At 44.3% G+C, this 19,902-nt stretch overlaps 2 protein-coding genes across 2 annotated transcripts; one reads left to right on the forward strand and one right to left on the reverse strand.

Annotated features, from left to right (window-relative positions):
* Nucleotides 1–1,641: 1,641 nt before the first annotated feature.
* Nucleotides 1,642–10,032, reverse strand: T265_08714 (hypothetical protein; the record flags this gene model as incomplete). The annotated part of the gene is made up of 8 exons (XM_009174594.1): nt 1,642–2,654; nt 5,558–5,606; nt 5,651–5,729; nt 5,821–5,922; nt 5,977–6,052; nt 6,093–6,284; nt 9,647–9,737; nt 9,833–10,032. The coding sequence occupies 8 exons, from the start codon at nt 10,030–10,032 to the stop codon at nt 2,556–2,558; spliced, it is 888 nt and encodes a 295-aa protein (XP_009172858.1).
* A 6,593-nt stretch (nt 10,033–16,625) lies between these two features.
* T265_08715 (hypothetical protein) lies at nt 16,626–16,826 on the forward strand (the record flags this gene model as incomplete). The annotated part of the gene is made up of 1 exon (XM_009174595.1): nt 16,626–16,826. A coding segment is annotated over one exon (201 nt), but the record flags the coding sequence as incomplete, so codon positions are not given.
* Nucleotides 16,827–19,902: the final 3,076 nt, after the last annotated feature.

The raw sequence follows: 19,902 nt of genomic DNA on the forward strand, positions 1-19,902 counted from the left end.
TCTTTCCGGGATCGTGAAACCTTAAGATACCATTGTCCAGTCAGTGAAACCCGCAGGATCATTGTAGCACTTGCAATGATCCTGCGGGTTTCACTGACTGGACAATGGTATCTTAAGGTTTTACGATCCTGGAAAGACCATTACCTTGGTCTGCCTGCTTCAATCAGTCGGAAAAACAGAGTTTTTTCTGGCGTCTTTGTTTGTAAACAAGACACATCACAAAATATTAGCTTTCATCTGAGGAAAGGGATAAACCTCCCAGAGTCTCTCTCAAAAGTAGCTGAAAGCTCCAAGTGAACGAATTTGTACGTCATGAAAAGTGATCTCTCTCAAAAAGGATCGATAATCACTGTCATTGCGGTTCACAGTTGCACGTTCGCATCATACAATATATTGATCGCATGAAATCTGAAAAAAAAGACAACCATTTTCGCACCCCCCTGGTATGGAAGTTGCCTTTGAAAAGTCTAATATCAGGATAACCATTTCAAACTAATGTTCCCACATTACTGTGAAGGATATTTCAAAATGGGCAATAAATCAAACAGGGGAAGACATAACAGCGAAGGAAATCGATCAATAATGCATGGGATTATGCGTTCGATATGCCACCAAACCACATTGGATAACAATTTGTCTGGAATCTCACGGAGATACACGAGAGATGGAAACTACAGACTAACAACACTGCCAGCACCAGTCCAGGCAGCCCACCATATGGTCCAGGCGTTGATCGCGAAACAATAGAGTTCAACAAACACCGCATCTAGTCTGGTTGCCCGGCAACCACTCTTGGGCTTCGCAAGAAACATGCCATCAGTCTGGTATTGTTTTCAAATGAGTATTCAAAACCGCAGAACAAGCCTCCCTATTATGTATTGTGTATTATTATATAGCCTGGTAGCAAAAGCAGGCCAGCTCGTGCTCATTCGTGTTGCTCATAGCAACAGGCTGGTTCAGCGATAGGGTGAGCTTCACACGTGTAATTGCTGTATCTTTCTGGAACCATGTAACCATGTGCTGGATGTAGCATACCCTACTCATAGGGTCGCTGAGAACTCTTCGACATCCATCATAAACGAGAGGTTCAGATAAAACTTGTGGTCCGACGGAAGCAACCCATCTGCCTTACTTAACTTCACGCACTATCTGCATTGGAATGGCACTTCTCAAGAATGAGCATTGCTCACCTGTTGGAAACCACTGACAAGGGAGTGCATGTATGACCCTCTTACAGTACTATCGTATTAGTCCATTCTTAGGAGTGGTTTTCAGTCTTCATTAAGACACCTGCTCGTCGACGACTGAACTACAAACATCATCCCTACGATTTTTGATAGTGTCGGACGGAGCTGTTAACACTTTGATCCCTCAGTCATGACCTTGTGCGGTTTCCATTGCAGACGACGTACAATGCAGACCACTTCCTCTCGGAGAAATTTACGGACGCTGCTGAATTAAGCTGAAACTTGGATGCTTTCCTGTTTCCGCATGATCATTCCCCGGGTCAGAGAGAATGAATGTAGCCGCCGTAGGAGACTTCGTTGAAAGTTTGCTGGACAAAGCTTGGGAAGACAACCAATGAAGGTTAAAAGCCCCCGTGTGGACCCAACCAGGTGTATAGAGCCCAAGAGAAAAACATAGTTTCAATGAATCGTATGGTATTTGCCACATGAAAGTATAACATCAAACTGGAAAGCTCAAACATACACCGTCGCCAAACGAACAATGCTTTATTTAAACAAACACAAGTCGGAAACAGTTTTACTGTCCAGGACCATGATGTACTTTGAAACCGTGGTTTCCTGTACGTCTCTCCGCCAGTTCAAGATCAACGCAGAACGGGGAGAAAGGTTTCGAAAAAGTAGGACCAATCTCCCCTAGATGAAAAGACCGTCCATGCTTTATTGTCCAACAATCCAATCCTGCTGAAATCGATAGACACGTACACAGCGTGACAAGGCCACATAAGAAACCGACATCATCATCACATGTGTGCTCACACCATAATGACTGTCTGAGGATAGATCGTCAAACAAACCAGCAAAGACAAAGTTTGGAATGCCCTTAGATCATATCGGCTTGATACAAGAACTGGAAGAGTGCTGGTCCCAAACGAACAGACAAACAGAAAGATTTTGCAGAGAGGTAATCGGTAGAGGCGTATTTTTAAACAACGTCTGTATCTGCTATTCAGTAGTATGTGAGAGGCGGTGATCACTAGGGTGATTCTAAGAGGGACTGGTTTTGACAAAACTATGATCGTGAAAAAAGGAAGATGGATAACAGTGATTGAAAGCCAGGCTTCAAAGTTATTGGTTTGGAAGCTTCCGAGTTAGCGGGGATCGTTTTTTATCGGTTTCACTAAAATGGTAATTGTGCATAGTCATGAGGAGTCAAACAGAAAGGAGGGATAGTTACAACAACGACCCCGCGGCTGTGAATGTGGTTCGAGGTGAGGAGGCGTCACAGCACGAAAAAATACAGTGGATGCGAATCGGGCAGTGCTGTGTGAGGCAGGGCGTTTAACTAAGACGCAGCAGAAAGCGGGAAGTTTAAAGTTGGTCTTGATTGCCCCGTTTGATTAGGGTGACGAATTCGTTATAGTCCAATTTGCCTTCCTTGATTGGAGCCTCTTTCCAAGTTTGACGAATCTGAAAAGTGGAAAGAAAACGGGTGCGTTCTGCTCACTTTCAGCCGATAAATGATCCCGGTAATCAGAAAACAGATCGAGTTGAAATCTGTTTAATAACTAAACAAATCGTAAATGCCATGACCTTGAAAATGCCAGTTACAAAAAGAGTATACCCTGTTTACACTTAGATTCGTTTCCACGTGATTAATCTTTGATCAGTAGAAACTGGTTAACAGGGCGAACCACTCGACCTTGACCGTATTCAGTTCACCGTGTGCCTTTGTTCTTCATCTGCTGAGTACTTCTCGTTGCTTGGTCTAAAGTCTATCGGAGATTGTCCTCAAAATCGTTTCAACTAGCAGTCTTGTTATATATAAGTTACATGTAAGTAGTGACCAAGAGAAGAGAGAATCCATCGCGTACAATCCTACTCTAAAACTATCCTACGCACTCCCCGTAACAGATTGAGTGGTGATTTCGTTCGTACGTACTTGTTACCGCTTGACTTCTAGTGCATCCTAAAGGATACAGAGCACACGTTTGTGTTGTTGTGTGATTTGTTAATATCACTAAAGTGTCATGCACGACACTGATGCCTCCCATGAATACAACTCATTGAAACCGGGTGGGAAACGGTTGATGTGTTAGCAGGCGACACCTTTAAGCCTTAGTCATGAAAATCTATGCACAGTCGGAGCACAACAATACGTCTGCCGGATATTCGCACTCCTTCTCTTCATTTAGTCTGGTAAATGAAGCACCATAAACGGGAGATTCAGGTGAGTTCCAGGTGAGTTGCCCGCAAAACCAAACTGATTTGCAAATGAGTGTATTTCACTAATTTGGGTTCGAGCAGAACGTAAGTTTGACGGTAAACCGGAGACTGCGCCTACCCTATGAGCACCAAGAAGGGCGAAACCGAGCGTAGGCTGTCGAAGGATTTTTAGCAACCTTATGAGTAGTGTAATACGTCCATACTCGTATCGCAATATCTCGAATATCGTACCAACTGAAACATGAGGCGGTCTGGTGCGACGCATTCAGTTGCTTAAAAACATCATAAATGAGTGATTCATCTGGGTTCCAGGTGAGTCTCCCGGAAAACCAAATTGGTTTGCAAATGAGTGTTTCTCGCTGAAGGAGATTAACTTGAAAACGGTGATATCAGGGAAACCAGAACAGTTTCCAATGGAATTTGGTGGTAAATTGAGGAGGAAATTATCGTAGATGCAGATTTGTCTGAGTAAGTTCAAAATTTATTCGCAGCTGGCGCGAATAAACAGTTTAGTTGAATGTGCAGCAACAATCTGAATGACCACTCGTTGCCGAAAACGCGTTCATTGGGGGCTAATATCAGCCAATGAATTTGATGCGGATATAGGTACCGTCTAGCTGCACCATACTTACAGAGTCAGAATAATGATGAGCCAGTTTTGTGAACGTGCTTACTGTCAACGACACATCTCATCGTAAACAGCCCAATTGTAGGTTCACTTTGACTTGGTGCCGCCGGATACCACAGACACACATAGCCAACGAAAGGAACCAAGCCAATAAGGTCACCCCTAACAGCCGATTAAACACTATGAGGCCTCATCGTTTCAGTTGGTTGTCAAAGAAGGTTCCTACTGTGCTTAAGTAGTTCGTTTTACCGTTTCCTTCGATCGATACATAACGAAGCAATTTACTAACCAAAGTAAGCCTGATTCAAAGAAATGATGGGTACCAGTTCTCCCTTATCCACCTTCATTGTGCGAATTATCTTCCCGCCATTTTGCAGCGACTGAGAAAAATGATGGGCTGATAGGCACTTCCGGGCAAGGACCATGCCTGGCAAGGACAATGTTCGATACCACAGCCAAACTCATGATCATAGGATCAAATGAATAGATGTCCAGACAGCTATGAGCCTGATTACTCAGTCCATTAGTGGAGTGAAACAATTCACTTTGGATCACAGTGAAGAACCAAACTACTTGAAAGTGGCTAGTTAGAAAATTTAAGGTCGTCCCTAACCGAGTGTTGTTTTATGGTGGTGCAGCGGACAACGCAATTCTCTAGAGAAAATAAATGCCGAGTCAGTACTTTTTTCCTAGGACGTTAATGGACTGAGTGAACACGTGACATTTCTAACAACGGTCACCCGGACGGAGGTGGACTGGAAAAAACGTGAATATGCATCCGTGCCCATGGGACTATCGCTCAGTACCTTTACGAACGAGTCTCGAACAGATAGCCTCAGGATCGCACCTAGCCAGCAAAACTTGTTCTGGGTGATTTGCTTTCAAAAAAGGCTCACATGTCTAGTAAGTTACTCACGGTGATTGAGGCGTAAACAGGCGAGAGAAAAACACACCGTTGTCCGAATAAAGAGAGGGATTATATGTAGGTAGGCTGTGCTTACCTGATGAGTCCCGGGAATGGTGAAACCAGCCGCGGGTTATCAAAGAGTTTCGAGCAAGCTAATGAGGAACATATGACCTCTAATTATAGTTCAAGTGGCAATGTGTCCAAATGCTGGTAGCTCAGGTGAGTGTGGTAGCTACTGAACCCGCACGGGCCAACAAGAGGACTACTTCACCAATGTGCCCCAAATTGAAAGAGCAAGGCCTCGATTCCCCCCAAACCATATGTCGTAGGTGCTCGTTGTTCACACTAACCAGAAATTTGAAAGAGACCTTATTGATTGATTGTCATCCTACCTAATACCTGTTAATCTGTTAGCCTACTCAACTAGCCTCACGAAACTTTGTCAGAAGCAAAACATCGCTCAGTAATAACTCCACCGATAGCCCGTCAAACCTGTTTGAGCTGAAACAGGACTACTTTAAATAGTACCTAGTTTCTTCCTACCAACTTAGGCAAACCTGCAACAAAATAATCAAAAATGATAAAGTTCCAACCCAACATCAATGAACTTACTTCTTCCGCGCTGAAATTGTCGCCCATATTCTGTAGGAGGTCCTTAATACTAGGAAAAATAGTGAGTTGTATTCACAGGTTAGCAGTGCTTACTATTCCTCCTCCAAGTATCGTTTGTTGCCGGGGTCGAACATTGCGAATGCATTTCGTAACGCGTCCTCAGGATCCGTACCTTTAAAAATAAACGAAATTATAACTTCATCCTCATACGTATCGAGATTCATGATGCCACAAATTTATGAAAACAAACAGAGTTCACTTACCGTTCAGCTTCTCACCGAACAGATTGATGAACATTGTGAAGTTGAGTGGACCAGGGGATTCATCAAGCATTTCTTTGAGTTCCGCGTCACTTGGGGTTCGACCTAGAAACAAGCAGTGTTATGCCTAGAAAACAAACCGGCAGATGAAACACGTACCCAAGGATGCGTACATATCCTTCAGATCTTCAATATCAATGAATCCATCCCGGTTTTGATCAATAAGAGTGAAGGCCTGTCATACGATGGTAATTTATGTTCAACGTAGGACTGACCTCTTTGAATTCTTGGATTTGATTCTGTGGAAACATGCCAAAGACATTGGACGTGGCTCTTTGGGCACGTTTTCCTCCCCCGCCTGATTCCTTTTTCTCCTCTGCTGGGGCTGCAGCATCGGCTGGCGCTTCTTCCTTGTGCTCCTTTTCCTTCTTTTCCTTCTTTTCCTTTTTCTCCTTCTTTTCTTTCTTCTACAATGCCAAAAAATGACAGTAGAACATGAGGCTACAAAACTGTGATTAGGTGCTGTGTGTTTCTCAGAGCAGCGATAGTGTTATCACTAGTATGCACCACTAAACGTGGCGCTTCTTCCTTGTGCTCCTTTTCCTTCTTTTCCTTCTTTTCCTTTTTCTCCTTCTTTTCTTTCTTCTACAATGCCAAAAAATGACAGTAGAACATGAGGCTACAAAACTGTGATTAGGTGCTGTGTGTTTCCTCAGAGCAGGATAGTGTTATCACTAGTATGCACCACTAAACGTAGTGTGGAGCGTTGTGGAATGCATGTTCCGGATGTTTGACCGCTTTCTCTACTGGGTCGCAAACGAAACCGGGGTATTTTCGAGAAGTCGGTGTGTTTGTTTCGGGCCCCTGAGATCCCAGTTTTTTGGTGAAACTGCTGTCGTTTCGAGGGTTCACGTGACTGATGTGCTCACGGTCCAGATAGAGGACATGGTTTTTATTGGTCAGGTGCACTCAGAGTCACAGGTTCACATGTTTTTTCTTCATGTGCCTATTGAAAACGTCCAAGACGCACCACCGTCGAGGAGAGATGTCAGCATAACAAGTTTTTTCATTGTACTCATTCCGTTAGGTGAAATTTCACACAAAGGGTAGTTGTTAGTTCGTAGGATAACTGACTTATCTTTGAAGAGGAGACATTGTAAAAACCCTTACTGAATTTAGCGAACGAATTTTACAACTGAACTATACCACAACATTTGTGGACTTCATCTGTCTTTGTTCTATGGACTACTTTCTCAGGAGTTTGGAATATGTCACACGCGGATGCTGGATTGAAGCAAATGCAATTAATGAGCTTGCGATATCAGAAGATAATGAAAGCCAATTGTTCAGCTCTAACACCCTTTCGGTACCTAGTCACCGTGCCACCCGAGGGAAGCACGGGGGTTGGGATACTGCCAGGTTGCCCAAGCCTAGACAGGGGGATTCGAGAGACAGAGGTCAGGTTTGAAACACGGAACTTCTGGTTAGTAAATTCGCGCTCTAACCATTGAGCCAAAGCCCCGTGCCACAATTTTTTTCACATTATATAGTCACATCTACTCATTATGTCACTGTCTTTCGAGCGAAAATGTGACGCTCATGCCCCTATCGACATAACAGACAAGAGACTGTAATGGAGACTCATCAGCTCAATACTGTTCCGGTAATAGTATGCAAGATCGATCAATATCCGGATCGCTTCACCATGCCATATTAAAGCCAAAAGAAGCATCTATCAGTAGGCATCTATCAGTAGCGGCATTTTTTTGTCCACGCGGAGCATGCGTTGAAGTTGGCCCCACGGGAAAATCTCTCAGGACTGGACTTTCTGACTTTCACCGCAGAATTCCTCTCCTTCAACAAATTCCAAGGCAAGAGATCGAGTTTGGATTTTCTTGGGCACCGTAATTTCGAATGCACTTCATTGTTCTTGTTCGTCAGATTTCGGTACGGGTAGAAGTTTGCACGTTCTTAAACACTTACACACAGTAGACTGACATCCGTTTCCGGATAGACATCATCGCCAGCGGCCTGTGTTAGGTCACAGGCAGGTCCATTTGCTACACAGATAACAGTTCGAAGACCACTGGCGTACTTACTGGAGAGTCGATGGTTAACGAACAGCTCAGTTGCATGGCCCATTCAAAGGCAAAACTGCTAACCCTCACTTGAGGCATACGATCAACCACGTCAAGCCTGTGGTCCATTTCATACGGTGAACACAGCAATCCGTAAGCACACTGCGTTCACGCAGATAAGCTACGATGAATGCCTTGGATTGTGAGTGGCATCTTCACGGGGTAAATAACAAGGGCACAGCGACGTTTTCCTAGCTTCTATGTGGTTATCTTGCACCATTCTGGGACACAGCTTTCCAACTGACAAAACGAATGGCTTATTTTCATCAGTTTACGCAGTGCGACCAATGATCGTTAAGGCATCTCACACCAGGATTGGTAAGAAGGATTCACTGGAATGCTTAATTCAATGCAGCTCTGGAAAGTGCCTTGGTTTTCCGTTAATCAATGTAGCTATTACGAGTTTGGGGCATGCTTTGAATTCCTTAGGAGCACTCATCAGTATGTGAAAGATGAAGGCAACCATGTTGCCATAAATCAATACATCACGTGCCGTAGTCAAGTCCGGAAAACCGAATGCTCGGTTATTTAGATACAGTGCATTAAATTCAAGTCCCATTACACGTGACCGGTAAGCATGAGTTGTTGCGGTGCCCTCTCTAACAAGTTAAACCTCCAAGATGGGACAAGAAATGTTTGTCATTGAAATTTTTGTTGCAATAAGGAGTAATCTCACTCAGTCAAGGCCAAACAACGAATCAAATTTCACTTTTTACACCTCGATTCCAATTACTTTCTTTTGTTAGTAGCTTGTGATGACTAGTTGAAATAATACACCAAAGGTTCCGTCCTGTTTCAGGCGCACTAGGTGGGCGTGGTTTCCAAACTCCAGTTGGTGCTATTTTCTGGGTTAAGCAACATCCTGGACGTTTGCGTGAACTTGTCGAATTGCAACTAATTTGGACTTTCTGGTGTTCTTATCTCCATGTCAGAATAAATCTCCATCGTTTTCTCATTTCCCTATCGCTGAAATTTGGGCAGCAACCCAACATCCGCCAAGGGGCTTTGACAATGACTGTTGGATCAGCAAATTTATTGGACTGGTAAACAGGGGGACAAACGACTTTCATTGCTGTCCGGTGAAGAATTAAGGTCCAACCTCTGGGAAAATCGAACGACTCGTTCTTGTGCTAGGTTGCCGGGTCTATGCTTCTGCAGGTTACTTGAGGAGTCATTCCATAAAGACCAACTTTCAGAAATGTTTTCGTTTTGTGTGCTTGTATGTGTTTCTTTCGTTCGATGATGTCCGACCCGGGGTCCTATATTTCCATGTACACCACTTTGTGTCCAATAAATTGAGAATTTACAAGTATAAACGTCACCTAGACAGCAGGTACCACATGCTCTCAATCAGACTTGCGATTGAATTCTTTAACTCAGCCAGATGGAAGATTCATAAACATGGGACTGGAGGTGAACACTGCGCATATAAACCAACCCCTCGCGTACTGACTTTATTGTCTCTAATTGGAGTTATTGGTTTGTCGGTTATTAGCATCTTCTGATATCCATATTGGAAACTGAAAACGGCAATTCTTCATAAACTAAAGTAACGTGATCCCTGGATCTTTGTGCACGGGTGGAATACGATCACTATTAAACCATGAGATACGGAAACAAAGAGATCTGGCGATAATATCATGACAAAGTCAATATACGTCACAAAGTGGCTGATCGCAAAGAAGACTTACTTCGTCACCCATGGCCGAACTGTTTGCCTTCTGATGAACCGAACGTAGGATGCGGACGGTACGATATAAGCAGAACAACTGCGACCGTGAACTGTTACAGCGTAATAAAGACAGAAGAAGTTGTGGGCATGGTGGTTGGGTGTGTATATGCGCGTGGGTAAGCAGGTAACAGGGGTGGACGCACACTTACCGATTCCTTCGTAACCTGGTTTAAGGTAGATTACTGGGTACAGGCTTACATTCTTGTGACCCTCCAACACACCTGGTTTCTTATTGGTTCTTTTCAAAACGCGGTCTCCGACAGGCGCAAGCAGTCTCCTGGTTGCACTTCGTGTTTTCTGGTGCAGAATTACCCGATCAATGCGCAGAGTTATCACCCCTTGCATTTTTGTGTGGGGAAAAAATTGGCATCGATGGATCGATAATGTTGTGTGGGGATGCAAAGTGGTCGATTTTAGCGGTGAAGTGTTGATGTCCTGCAGTGCACGGGATTGACTGAAAAACTCGTCAAACAGCACACTGGAAAAGGTGATTCGTGAGAGTAAACGACCCCAAAAATCAGGAAAACTTGGATGAGCGAACAATATGGTACAAACAACCCGCTGGATTCGTGTTGAAAACTGTTCCATCAGAAAGGAGCCATTTTAAAAAGAATTAGCACAGAGCAGTAAAGCATAGTGTGACTCCGTAACTTCGTAAATTTTCTGTATGAAAATTAATTCAATTTGAAAACCATCCACAGTCCTTCTATCTTTTGTCTCGTCTTAAACAAGACATTACCATGTGTCTAGTCTCTTTGAGAATTGAAACAATAAGATGCTCTGGTCTACATGTGAAAATGAATGAATATCGGATTTTCACAACAAGAACAATCGAACTGGGCTGCCCATCTTCATAGTTGCTCGAATCTTATCAGGCCATATTCCCTTGTTTCAACGAATAATCTTGATATTTCAGCGAAGCATGTCACACAGCGTGCAAATATGTCTCGCTACCAGCCATCCGCTGAATCTTGACTGGCTGTAACACCATTTCGGTGTCTAACTGCCATGCTACCCGAAGGAAGCACGAGGGCTAGGATACTGCCAGGTTGCCCAAGCTTAGACAGAGGAAGTCGAAAGGTAGAGGTCGGGTTGGAACCACAGACCTTCCGGTCAGTAACTTCGCGCTCTAACTACTTGTTGCATCAATCTTCATTGGAGCAGTTGCTGTTATCATCTGAACTGACCATGCTCACCTGGGGATAAGAAATGTTTACTTTGCAGGTTAGTCACTGGTCGAGAGTACAGGGTCAGTCTGACTATCTCAGTCGCGGATCCTTTCGGTGTTTGCTGTTTCAGGTGCCTTTCGAAACACAACTAGTGATGACAGATTAAGCCGCCCGTTCGCCTTAAACGGGTGAATTTCGTCTTTCGTGTGGCTCATGAAACAGTTAAAAACCTAATCGCAACTGTGGTTCCACTAGAAGGCACTGTAGCAGAATCGCTGAATTTTTCGAGGAGCGTGTAACAAAGAGCAATGAATTCGCTGTGCTTTATGATTTGGAGCGGCTTTGGAGCCGGACCAATCAACCCCGAGCCACTCTTCCGTAATAACTACAGTTAGCAAGCAGGTTTGTTTTAGGCGGTCCAGTTGCTTCGGGCTCGAGGCCAAGGCGTGACAGATGGCTACCTGGAAAAGTCGGCAGAATATACAGTCTGGTTCAGTCAGGTACCGTCTGGTGCCGTGTGTCGTCTTGATCACAACCCACCAACCCATCTTCCATCAAATGGAAGTCAGTCCGCAGTGTTCTGTTTTGGCGCAGAATTGACATGATGCGTTGAAATTAGGGTGCATTCGATCCACCCTAATGTAGGTAGATCATCCAGCTGTCTAAGGACAGTAACATTTCAAATCCGAGTGTAGTCTGTGTGATTCTAAATAGAGTTTATACAGGACCAGGGGGCCTTTCTTTCCGTACAGAACAGTCTACAGGGTACACAGTGTTAATTGTACAATTCATGGTCGTACATTGGCTGTGATACTCCCAGAGCACCGACACTTATACAAGAGGATGATTAGGGTCCTCAACCAAACGCTTTTGCTCAAAAGTTTAACCACGCGGCAGCGCTGGTCGGCGTATAACTGTCAGAGCAGTCTAGATTTTCGAGGGGCAAGTAGCCATACATATTCCAATCCCCAAACTGGGAGGTCTGGAGATTGTGTTATTCAGAACTCTACTCATTGACCAGTTTGTTACGAGAGGTTCCGTGAGTGTCAAATATACACTCCCCAGTATGACATTGGGTTATACCTGATACACAAGCCAGCACACCGCGGCGAATTCCAGTTTATTCGTGATGGGGTAGACACTGAATGGGTGTTCACTGGTACTGTGATGGTTGTGGCTAGAGGAAAAAAGCTTGCATTATTTGTGGAAAACAGTTGAACAGTTGAAGTTGCTTTGAAGCTGTTTGTATTCACTAGAAACAATAAACTGATAGAATAGTCAGTAGGAGTCCACTCTTCCAAGACAATCACGGTTAGGTTGGACAGCATAAATGCCCGGTAATCTTTCGTAATAAAAATACGACCTTGTTCGCAGTTCGAATTTTCTTCTCCTATCATCCAATGAATCTAGGTAGCACCACACTGACATTGCGAAGCCATGAATGGGACAACCATAAAACGATTGTTAATAATACAGCTCCGTAGTGAGCAGTTTAGGGGTAAATACAGAGCGGTGAATGAAATCCACAATATGGACGACCAGTAACGGTCGTTGGCTTTACATATTCGTCAATCCATTCTTTTAGTCTTACCACTTCACTGACTGTTTGAAACAGGATCACCGACTCTCCCAGGACTCATTCACAGCAATGATTTGAACAGAAATTATTACATGGATAGAGAACTCCTTTAGGTCATCTTATGATTCACCTAGATAAACAAGGTAGTGACATTCAACGACAACAGGTCGGTCTTCTGCTTCCCCCGTGCATGTCAACGGTATCCAGATCCAACTTATCTGATCTATTGCTTATACAGAGCTGCCAAGTAGCGTGGGCATTTTGAAGTTCTTTTCACAATAGCACTTCTTAGATCATAGGTTCGAATCTCACAATTTACTGAAGCCATCTGACCATAATGAGATGACTACTGACAACCTGGTGGAGCACATTACTCATCTAGCGACAGAATTCCGGTCCCAGTTGACCTTTTATGCATTCGAAATAGCGTGAAGTGATTTGTTGCACTTATGCTTCTGAAGTGGTTTCCTCAGCAGTCCAGTTGTTACAGCGGTAAACGGAACCTCAGTCCCTTTCTAAAACTCTACATCAAAGGTCTTTGGATATCTGGGTGATATCAACTTATGGACTGCGAGCTCACTAGTGACGCTGACCGATATCACCAGTTCTGATGGAGATTCCGTCCTAAGAGTGAAGCCACTCAAAGCTGAAAATCCCAGAAGCACTGTAGTTGTTTCATCTACTCTGGGAACCAACAGCAGTGCCGTCACCAGTAGGGAGTTTTGAACTCCCCAATTAGAACATAGCACCACTTGTCCTTCAACCACGGAAACCACATAATATGGTCACTTATTGAAAGTCGCGAATTCGAGTTTCATGAGATGTGCACTGCTGATGACTCCGAACAAGAATGAAACTGCTATACACTGCTTCTCGGCTTTTAAGCATAGATCGATTTTACCCACAGGATGGAATCTCAATAGAAAATCAACAGTTCTCCTTACACCCCCAACTGCCTTATTACTTCTTAATGGATTGTTGAACTCAGTGCCAAAAGCGGAATAACACACAATCTTGGTGAACGTTCGAAAACACCAGCACAACAATAAGGAGTGTCAAGATTCAGCGAAAGGTTCTTTTATGACTTTTCTGAATGACGCCAGTAGGCAATGACATAATAAGGGAGCGGTTTGTGAGGGCAGGTTTCTTCTGCAATAAGATAACTGGACAATATCAGATAATTCTATTCTGTTTCCGAAATAGAGCTGATATTTTGAACTGTAGTCTCTTGTGCTTAAAAATTCCGCACGGATACGAAGAGAAAAGTGACGTTCAACATGGTGAAATCGTTTTTTGAACGTTAGCAATAGATATGGATCATTTTATCAAGATTTTTCTTCTATTCGAGGAGTGAAATTCCCAGAGTTTCGACAATCCATTTTGATGTTCACAAACAGCATCTCGTCCCCGAACATTTGACTTGGAAGTATAATGTACAAGGTTGGTTGTTACTAGAGCTGAGTCATGTCATGGACGAATGGATAGTTTGTCAAATCAACAAATAAAGCGGTGAGCACCATTTCAATCTTATGCCACACAATGATTTGCGTTGGCAGTTCAGAGACACTTCGCATCGCTATTCGACAAAATCTTTCGATTCTTTGAGAGGCACAGAGATTTGGGCTGCAGTAGCAAGTTGAATAGAGGAATAGTTAGTCGGAAGCTTGATGGAGAGAACCGGCAACGGCATACCTAAACAGTGTCTTACTGATAACGACCTTCGTCAACATAACTAACATCAGAGAGAAACCTCTGCCAGCTTTTACCTTTAGAATAGACTACACCATCAAAAGATGAAATTCCGGATCGAACTCACAACAACTGGGGATCTCTGGTGGTCCTGATCCAGCTCAGGGGTTTGTGATCGGTCTCGACGTGAAATCTTTGTCCAAGCAGTTATGGCTTCCAATTATCCAGGGCCAAGACGATCGCCAAACATTCCTTCTCAATGGTTGAGTACTTCTGCTCAACGTTAGTCATGACACGGCTGACATATTCGATGACTCTATTCCTTTACTTTAGGAATGTACTGATACCGCAGTCGTTAGCGTCCGGTGCAAAAACAAACATCTCTTCGACCCTGGACTTTTTTAAAATCAGTTACCGATCCAGCATCCGCGCTTCGATACTTTCGAAAACCTCATGTGCTTTCCTGGTCCATTTGGATTTCCAGTTTTACCCAGGCAATTCGTACAGTGGAGCAGCAATCGTGTTGAAATCCTTGACACACCGGCTTTCGCATGCTGCTCGTCCGAGAAAATGCCGAATGAACCGCTTTGAAATGATAATAGCACAAGCCTCGATCTTTGCCAGTTTTTCTGGCAGTAGGATAGCCTCTCCGTGACCCACTTTATGCCCCAGTGGTGTCACTGAACTCCAAGCGATCTTTGCCTTGGTTTCATTTATCCGCAGGCCAGCCTCCCGGATACACTTCACTACAGCCTTCAAGTGAACTGCGTGCTCTGGTTACGAATTGCTGTACACAACGATATCGTCTCCGTACACGGCAACATTCCATAGTCCCCTCGTTAAACGAAGCATCAAGTGCCCCTGACAAACCAAAAAGCATCCGTCTAAAGGGATATTGGCTGTCCCCAAATGTGAACGTTCTTCTTCTCCTGGTCCTCCGCCTTGACAAATAGTTGCTAGTATCCGGAACGCAAGTTAAACACCGTGAAATATCGGGTATGCTGCAGGAAATAAAAAATCTCTGCAACCAAAGGCGCAGATACAACCCGATTTACGGTCAGTTCATTCAAGCGCCTTCCTTACAAGCACAACCGGGGAGTTGTACGCACTATTGGCTTCCTCGATTATGCCACTTTTCAGCATATCTTGAGCTTCCTTATAGACCTCGTCTTGTAGATAGAGCAGCAGCGGACGGGGGCCATAAGGTTGAAACCATTCGTGTAGCAGAAGCCAGACGAATCTTCGCCCGGGAACAGTTTGGAATATTCCACGACCACGGGCTGTACAGCTCGCTCAAGGCAGTGCTTGGGTAACCTTCAAGCTTGACTGCGCCATACGTTGTCACCAGTTTTCCTTGCTTTAAGTCAATCATGAATTCTCAGAAAATCTGTTCCCAAGATTGTCTGCTCTAGTCTGGGCTGATCAATAACTCGCGTTTCACGGGCCTGACGCCCAGTCGCATGGGGCGCATCGACAGTCTGTCATTTTTCATCCGGTACCAACCTACTATCGCTATGCCTGCCGCGCATGGTTTGCATTCAGCTTCGTTCCCTCTCCGCCTCGGAGATACCCTCGCCCTTGTATCAGTTAGGCACAGCTCCCTCATCCCGCCTATCTCGATAACGGCCTGTATGATAGCCTATGTGACTGCACTAATCACAACCCACCCGGGGAAAGATGAGTAATCCACAGTTTTATTATTTACAGGTAAGACGACGTTGATTCTTCCAGTGGTCATGCCTGCACACACTTGCAGCATCGGCTTGTTTGAGCATGTCTCCAAGTGTGGCACTCGTACTCGACGCCTTGTAAATAGTAAAAATTTGAACTATTGCTGATAATCTAGTGGTTAGGACATTGGGTTTGGCCGAGGCATCTTCACCCTCATCCTGGCGACGGCGACAAATGTAAGAGTCGCTTATTAGAAAACACCAGCTAAACGATTTCAAACTATTGGATAGGGAAGTGAACATATGCACCTTATTTTTAAAAACTGAACATCCTCACAGTCTTTTTTTTACTTTCTTCTGACTATCACGCAATTGTAAACGAACGCTGCAAAGCGTTTCCGCAGTTTCTGTGATAACCCTCATAGGGGCACACCTTCCATTGGACGCGAGGCGGAGTTAGAAGAAAACCACATTCTATTGGCATGCCTTATGAGTAGTATACGCCGTTACACCAGTACCGCCCACATGGACGTGGAACAGAAGACAAGTATCGACAAATGCTCTCTTTTGCATACAGATATGGGTCTTGGACAGGACAGTCAACCGAATCCAGCTGAATCTCTCGTTCATGATGGTCCAATTCAGCAACCTTATGAGCAGCGTGTTTCCGCCAAACAGTTCGCAGGTACTTTCGTCGACCTTGTAACAGATTATTCTTGCTAGTAGCTTTGTTGTATCAAGAGCATTCTTTTCTATCACTTCCGAGGTGTAGTGGAATTCCGCTTCCCCGATCGATCATCGAAGTGTCATCATCTCTGTCGGAATTGCTGCATGCGGGGCAGAAACACACAACGTGCTGACAGGCAAGCCAGCTGCCCGGCTCCGGTCATTGGTCAAAACTTGTGTGTGCGGTGTACCACAGACTACCAGTATCAGCGTGCTTCCCAAAGTGCACTGGAAATCTATGCACCAAAATCCCTGGCCAAGATCGATGCGGAGAAAAGTGGGCAAATGCTCCTTCGCTTGGTGTAGCTGTGTAGGTTAACCAGCGCATGCGCGATCGCATGATCTGGAAACTGACTGAAATAAGTGTGCCCTTGCAGGTGCAACAGCGGCACATGGAAACATCTCGTACTTTGTCAGTCACCGTTAAACCGAGCAAAAATATAGGATGTAACAAAGTGCATGCAAACATATCAGCTGTTATTCGGAATCAAGGTCAAAATTGGCTTCACTTCAGATACCTGGCAGAAATTTGTATCTATGCCTGATCAAAAAAGTTACCACGGGCACACCAGATTACATCGTAAATTTGAGGTATATTTATGGGAAACAATAAGAGTGGAAATTTTTACTACGCTTGGAAAATCAACAGGCTTCTCGTATATTGCCCTCGTTTTGTAAAAAAAAACCCGGCAGTTTCTAAGCCTCTGGCATAAAAATTGATCAACAGCATGGTCGGTTCGAAAAAGTTCAAAAACAAAGTTTTAGTCAATCAGGTTAAAACCTGTTCGTCTTACTTAGATGCACCGGTAACTATACTGAGTTGGTTCTGTTCAAAATGGTTTTGTTTTTCGCAACTATTTATTTTTCGTCCTAGTTCATGTTCAGTCAGGTGCACGTTCTTGCAAGCCAACTGCACCCAACTACTAGTATCTTCATCTCAATGAGTGGCCTTCAGCAGGGATGATACATCTTGCCTGCGGGGTGGGGTGCATGGTAGCACACATGTAGGTGAAACATAGCCCTCAAGTCGGCGGCGAAATGTGCCATAAAGCCAAATCAGTTAAAGTACAAGGCACTGAATCCCCTACCTTCATTGGTCATAACACCGGTGTAAAGACGTATACTACTGACGAAATATGCGAGTAGTGTCTGGCCAAGTATCAAAGCCATCTGATGGAAGGTTGGTGCCGAAATAATGAAACCGTTTTGCAGTGTTTGTTCATTATTGTTTATTATTCAAAGAACGTACGGGAAGTTTGTGCGGGAGGCTTGAGAACGTCCACTTTCCAAGAACAGCAAATGAGATCCCCACTTCGGTGTCTAATAGCTTGTAGTCGGGGTTGGTCGACAAAGAACCCCGCATATAACTACTCTCTTCCTTTCACCGGGAGCTTAACCTCACTTTGGCTTGGAGCTTATCAGTAGTGCATCGCCTACACCTGTTTAGTTGAACTCCAAGCGAAGTGAGCATTGCATTACTCTGGCCAAACTCGGATTATCGTATCCGAACGCGTAAGCACGTTCACTCCTCGGTGGCGCTTGAGAAACATGGTTGCAGTCCGTGGAACTTGCAGAGTGTCACCACACCTCGACTACAGCCTGGTTAATTACGAATTGTTTCACCCGTTGTGATCCCAACGCATCCCCCAAGCTCGAGCACTTATCTGATCTGCAAGTCCCATTTTCGCACTGGAGATTCCACGTAACCATCTACATTTGGCGCTCAAGAGCGATCAGTGGCCTTCAAATGAAGTCGAGGCACCGTTGAAACTTTGTATCAAACTGGTTGTTATTTATGACGATTCGAGTCTCTCAGTGAATTTCGCAATCGCATCGCGCCCTTCAGTTATGCTGTCATTATTTACCCAGCCAAGTGATTCATGGTTGAACATCAAACGTAATTCTCTGCTTGTTTGACCACAGAGAACCCGCTCTGAAACCACTGCCGCACGTAACTACGTTCTGTTAAAGGTCGCCAACGCGAGCCGAACTTGGTGGGGAAAACACAACTCAAGGTTGTTGAAAACTCTTGGTACCAAGTGAAGCATGAAGCGGTGTGATGCAACACGATGAGTTGAAGAACATTATAAACGACAGACTCAGCTGGGTCTCCCGTGAAGACCGAATAGGCATGTAAATGAGTGTACTTGTAATATTTCAAATTTGAACTGATAGCTTGCGACGCAGATCGAAGCCGATAATTATAGCTGACAATATACTACTGGTACCTGGTAAGTAGCGCGAACAGCACAAAAACAGAAGTCGAGCAAGCCAGAGCGTTTTGTCTTCTTTCCCAAGCAGATACTGAGAACGGAAAATACCACGGACGCATGACGAAAGGGATTAAAAACTTAGAGAAAGGCCGCAACAAGCTAACTTCCACCTTCCTCTCGGAAACGAGAGGAAAGCTGTTGAAAACATTGAGATAAAGCTGAATATTTCTAGGAAGAAACGCCATAATGGCGATACACTGCCATTTATCCGTATATCCAATTTGGCTGTAGTACAACAGCTGGTCCATCTAGTATTTCCCACACCATCCGGTTCCGCCACCACCCTACGTGAATGTGGTTTACAAACAATTAAAAACATTCCCGAACACTTAACACAGATAAGCTTTGAACTAATGAGACCAAAGTAGGATAACGAAGCAGCATACTATTCACCATTTGGTGTAACGTTATAGCATCGCTTTCGTGCGACTTCTCCCTTTTTGGTTCCCAACTGAACCTACCTAGTTAGTACAAAAGACTCCATCCCAGACGATAAGCGACGAGGACGAATGTCCTCATTTCTACGTATTCACAGTCATCCGGGGCTAAAAAATGAAAAGACACTGGATACACAAGGGAGAAAGACGTGGGAGATGTTTCATATTTCTCAGTCCGCTCAAGAGGACACGTCCTTTGTCAAAGAGAAAGTCTGGCATCATTATCACCGACGTTTCGCTATAGAGGGAGCGACTCTTCAGAAGCTGGATTAAATCGACGGCCGGAGAGTCTGTGGCCTGCAGCGAGTTTCAATATTGAGCGAGGGAATAAAATCTTGGGTTCAGTCATGATGGTGGTTGTCTTTCGAAGTTCCCTACAAGCTGCTTACTGGTATGTAGGTTGTATTTGACTGCGTAAAGGCCACGCGTACTGAATCGTCATGAGAAAATCACTCTGATATTGAAAACGGTGGTTTCATCCAGACTAAAACGCTACCAATAGGCCCGCATACAGTGTACAAGCGACTCTGTAAAAAGGGAACTAAAATTACAAACTTAGCACCCGCGTAGTAAGCGAACAAACTAATTAGTTGGTGAGTTGACTGGACCCCTGAATGTCAACTCATTATTGCTTGATCCAGCTTAGCAAGTCAAAGAATGCACCCTCAATCA

Source organism: Opisthorchis viverrini, assembly GCF_000715545.1.
Source record: "Opisthorchis viverrini unplaced genomic scaffold opera_v5_231, whole genome shotgun sequence".
Classification (NCBI taxonomy): Eukaryota; Metazoa; Platyhelminthes; class Trematoda; order Opisthorchiida; family Opisthorchiidae; genus Opisthorchis; species Opisthorchis viverrini.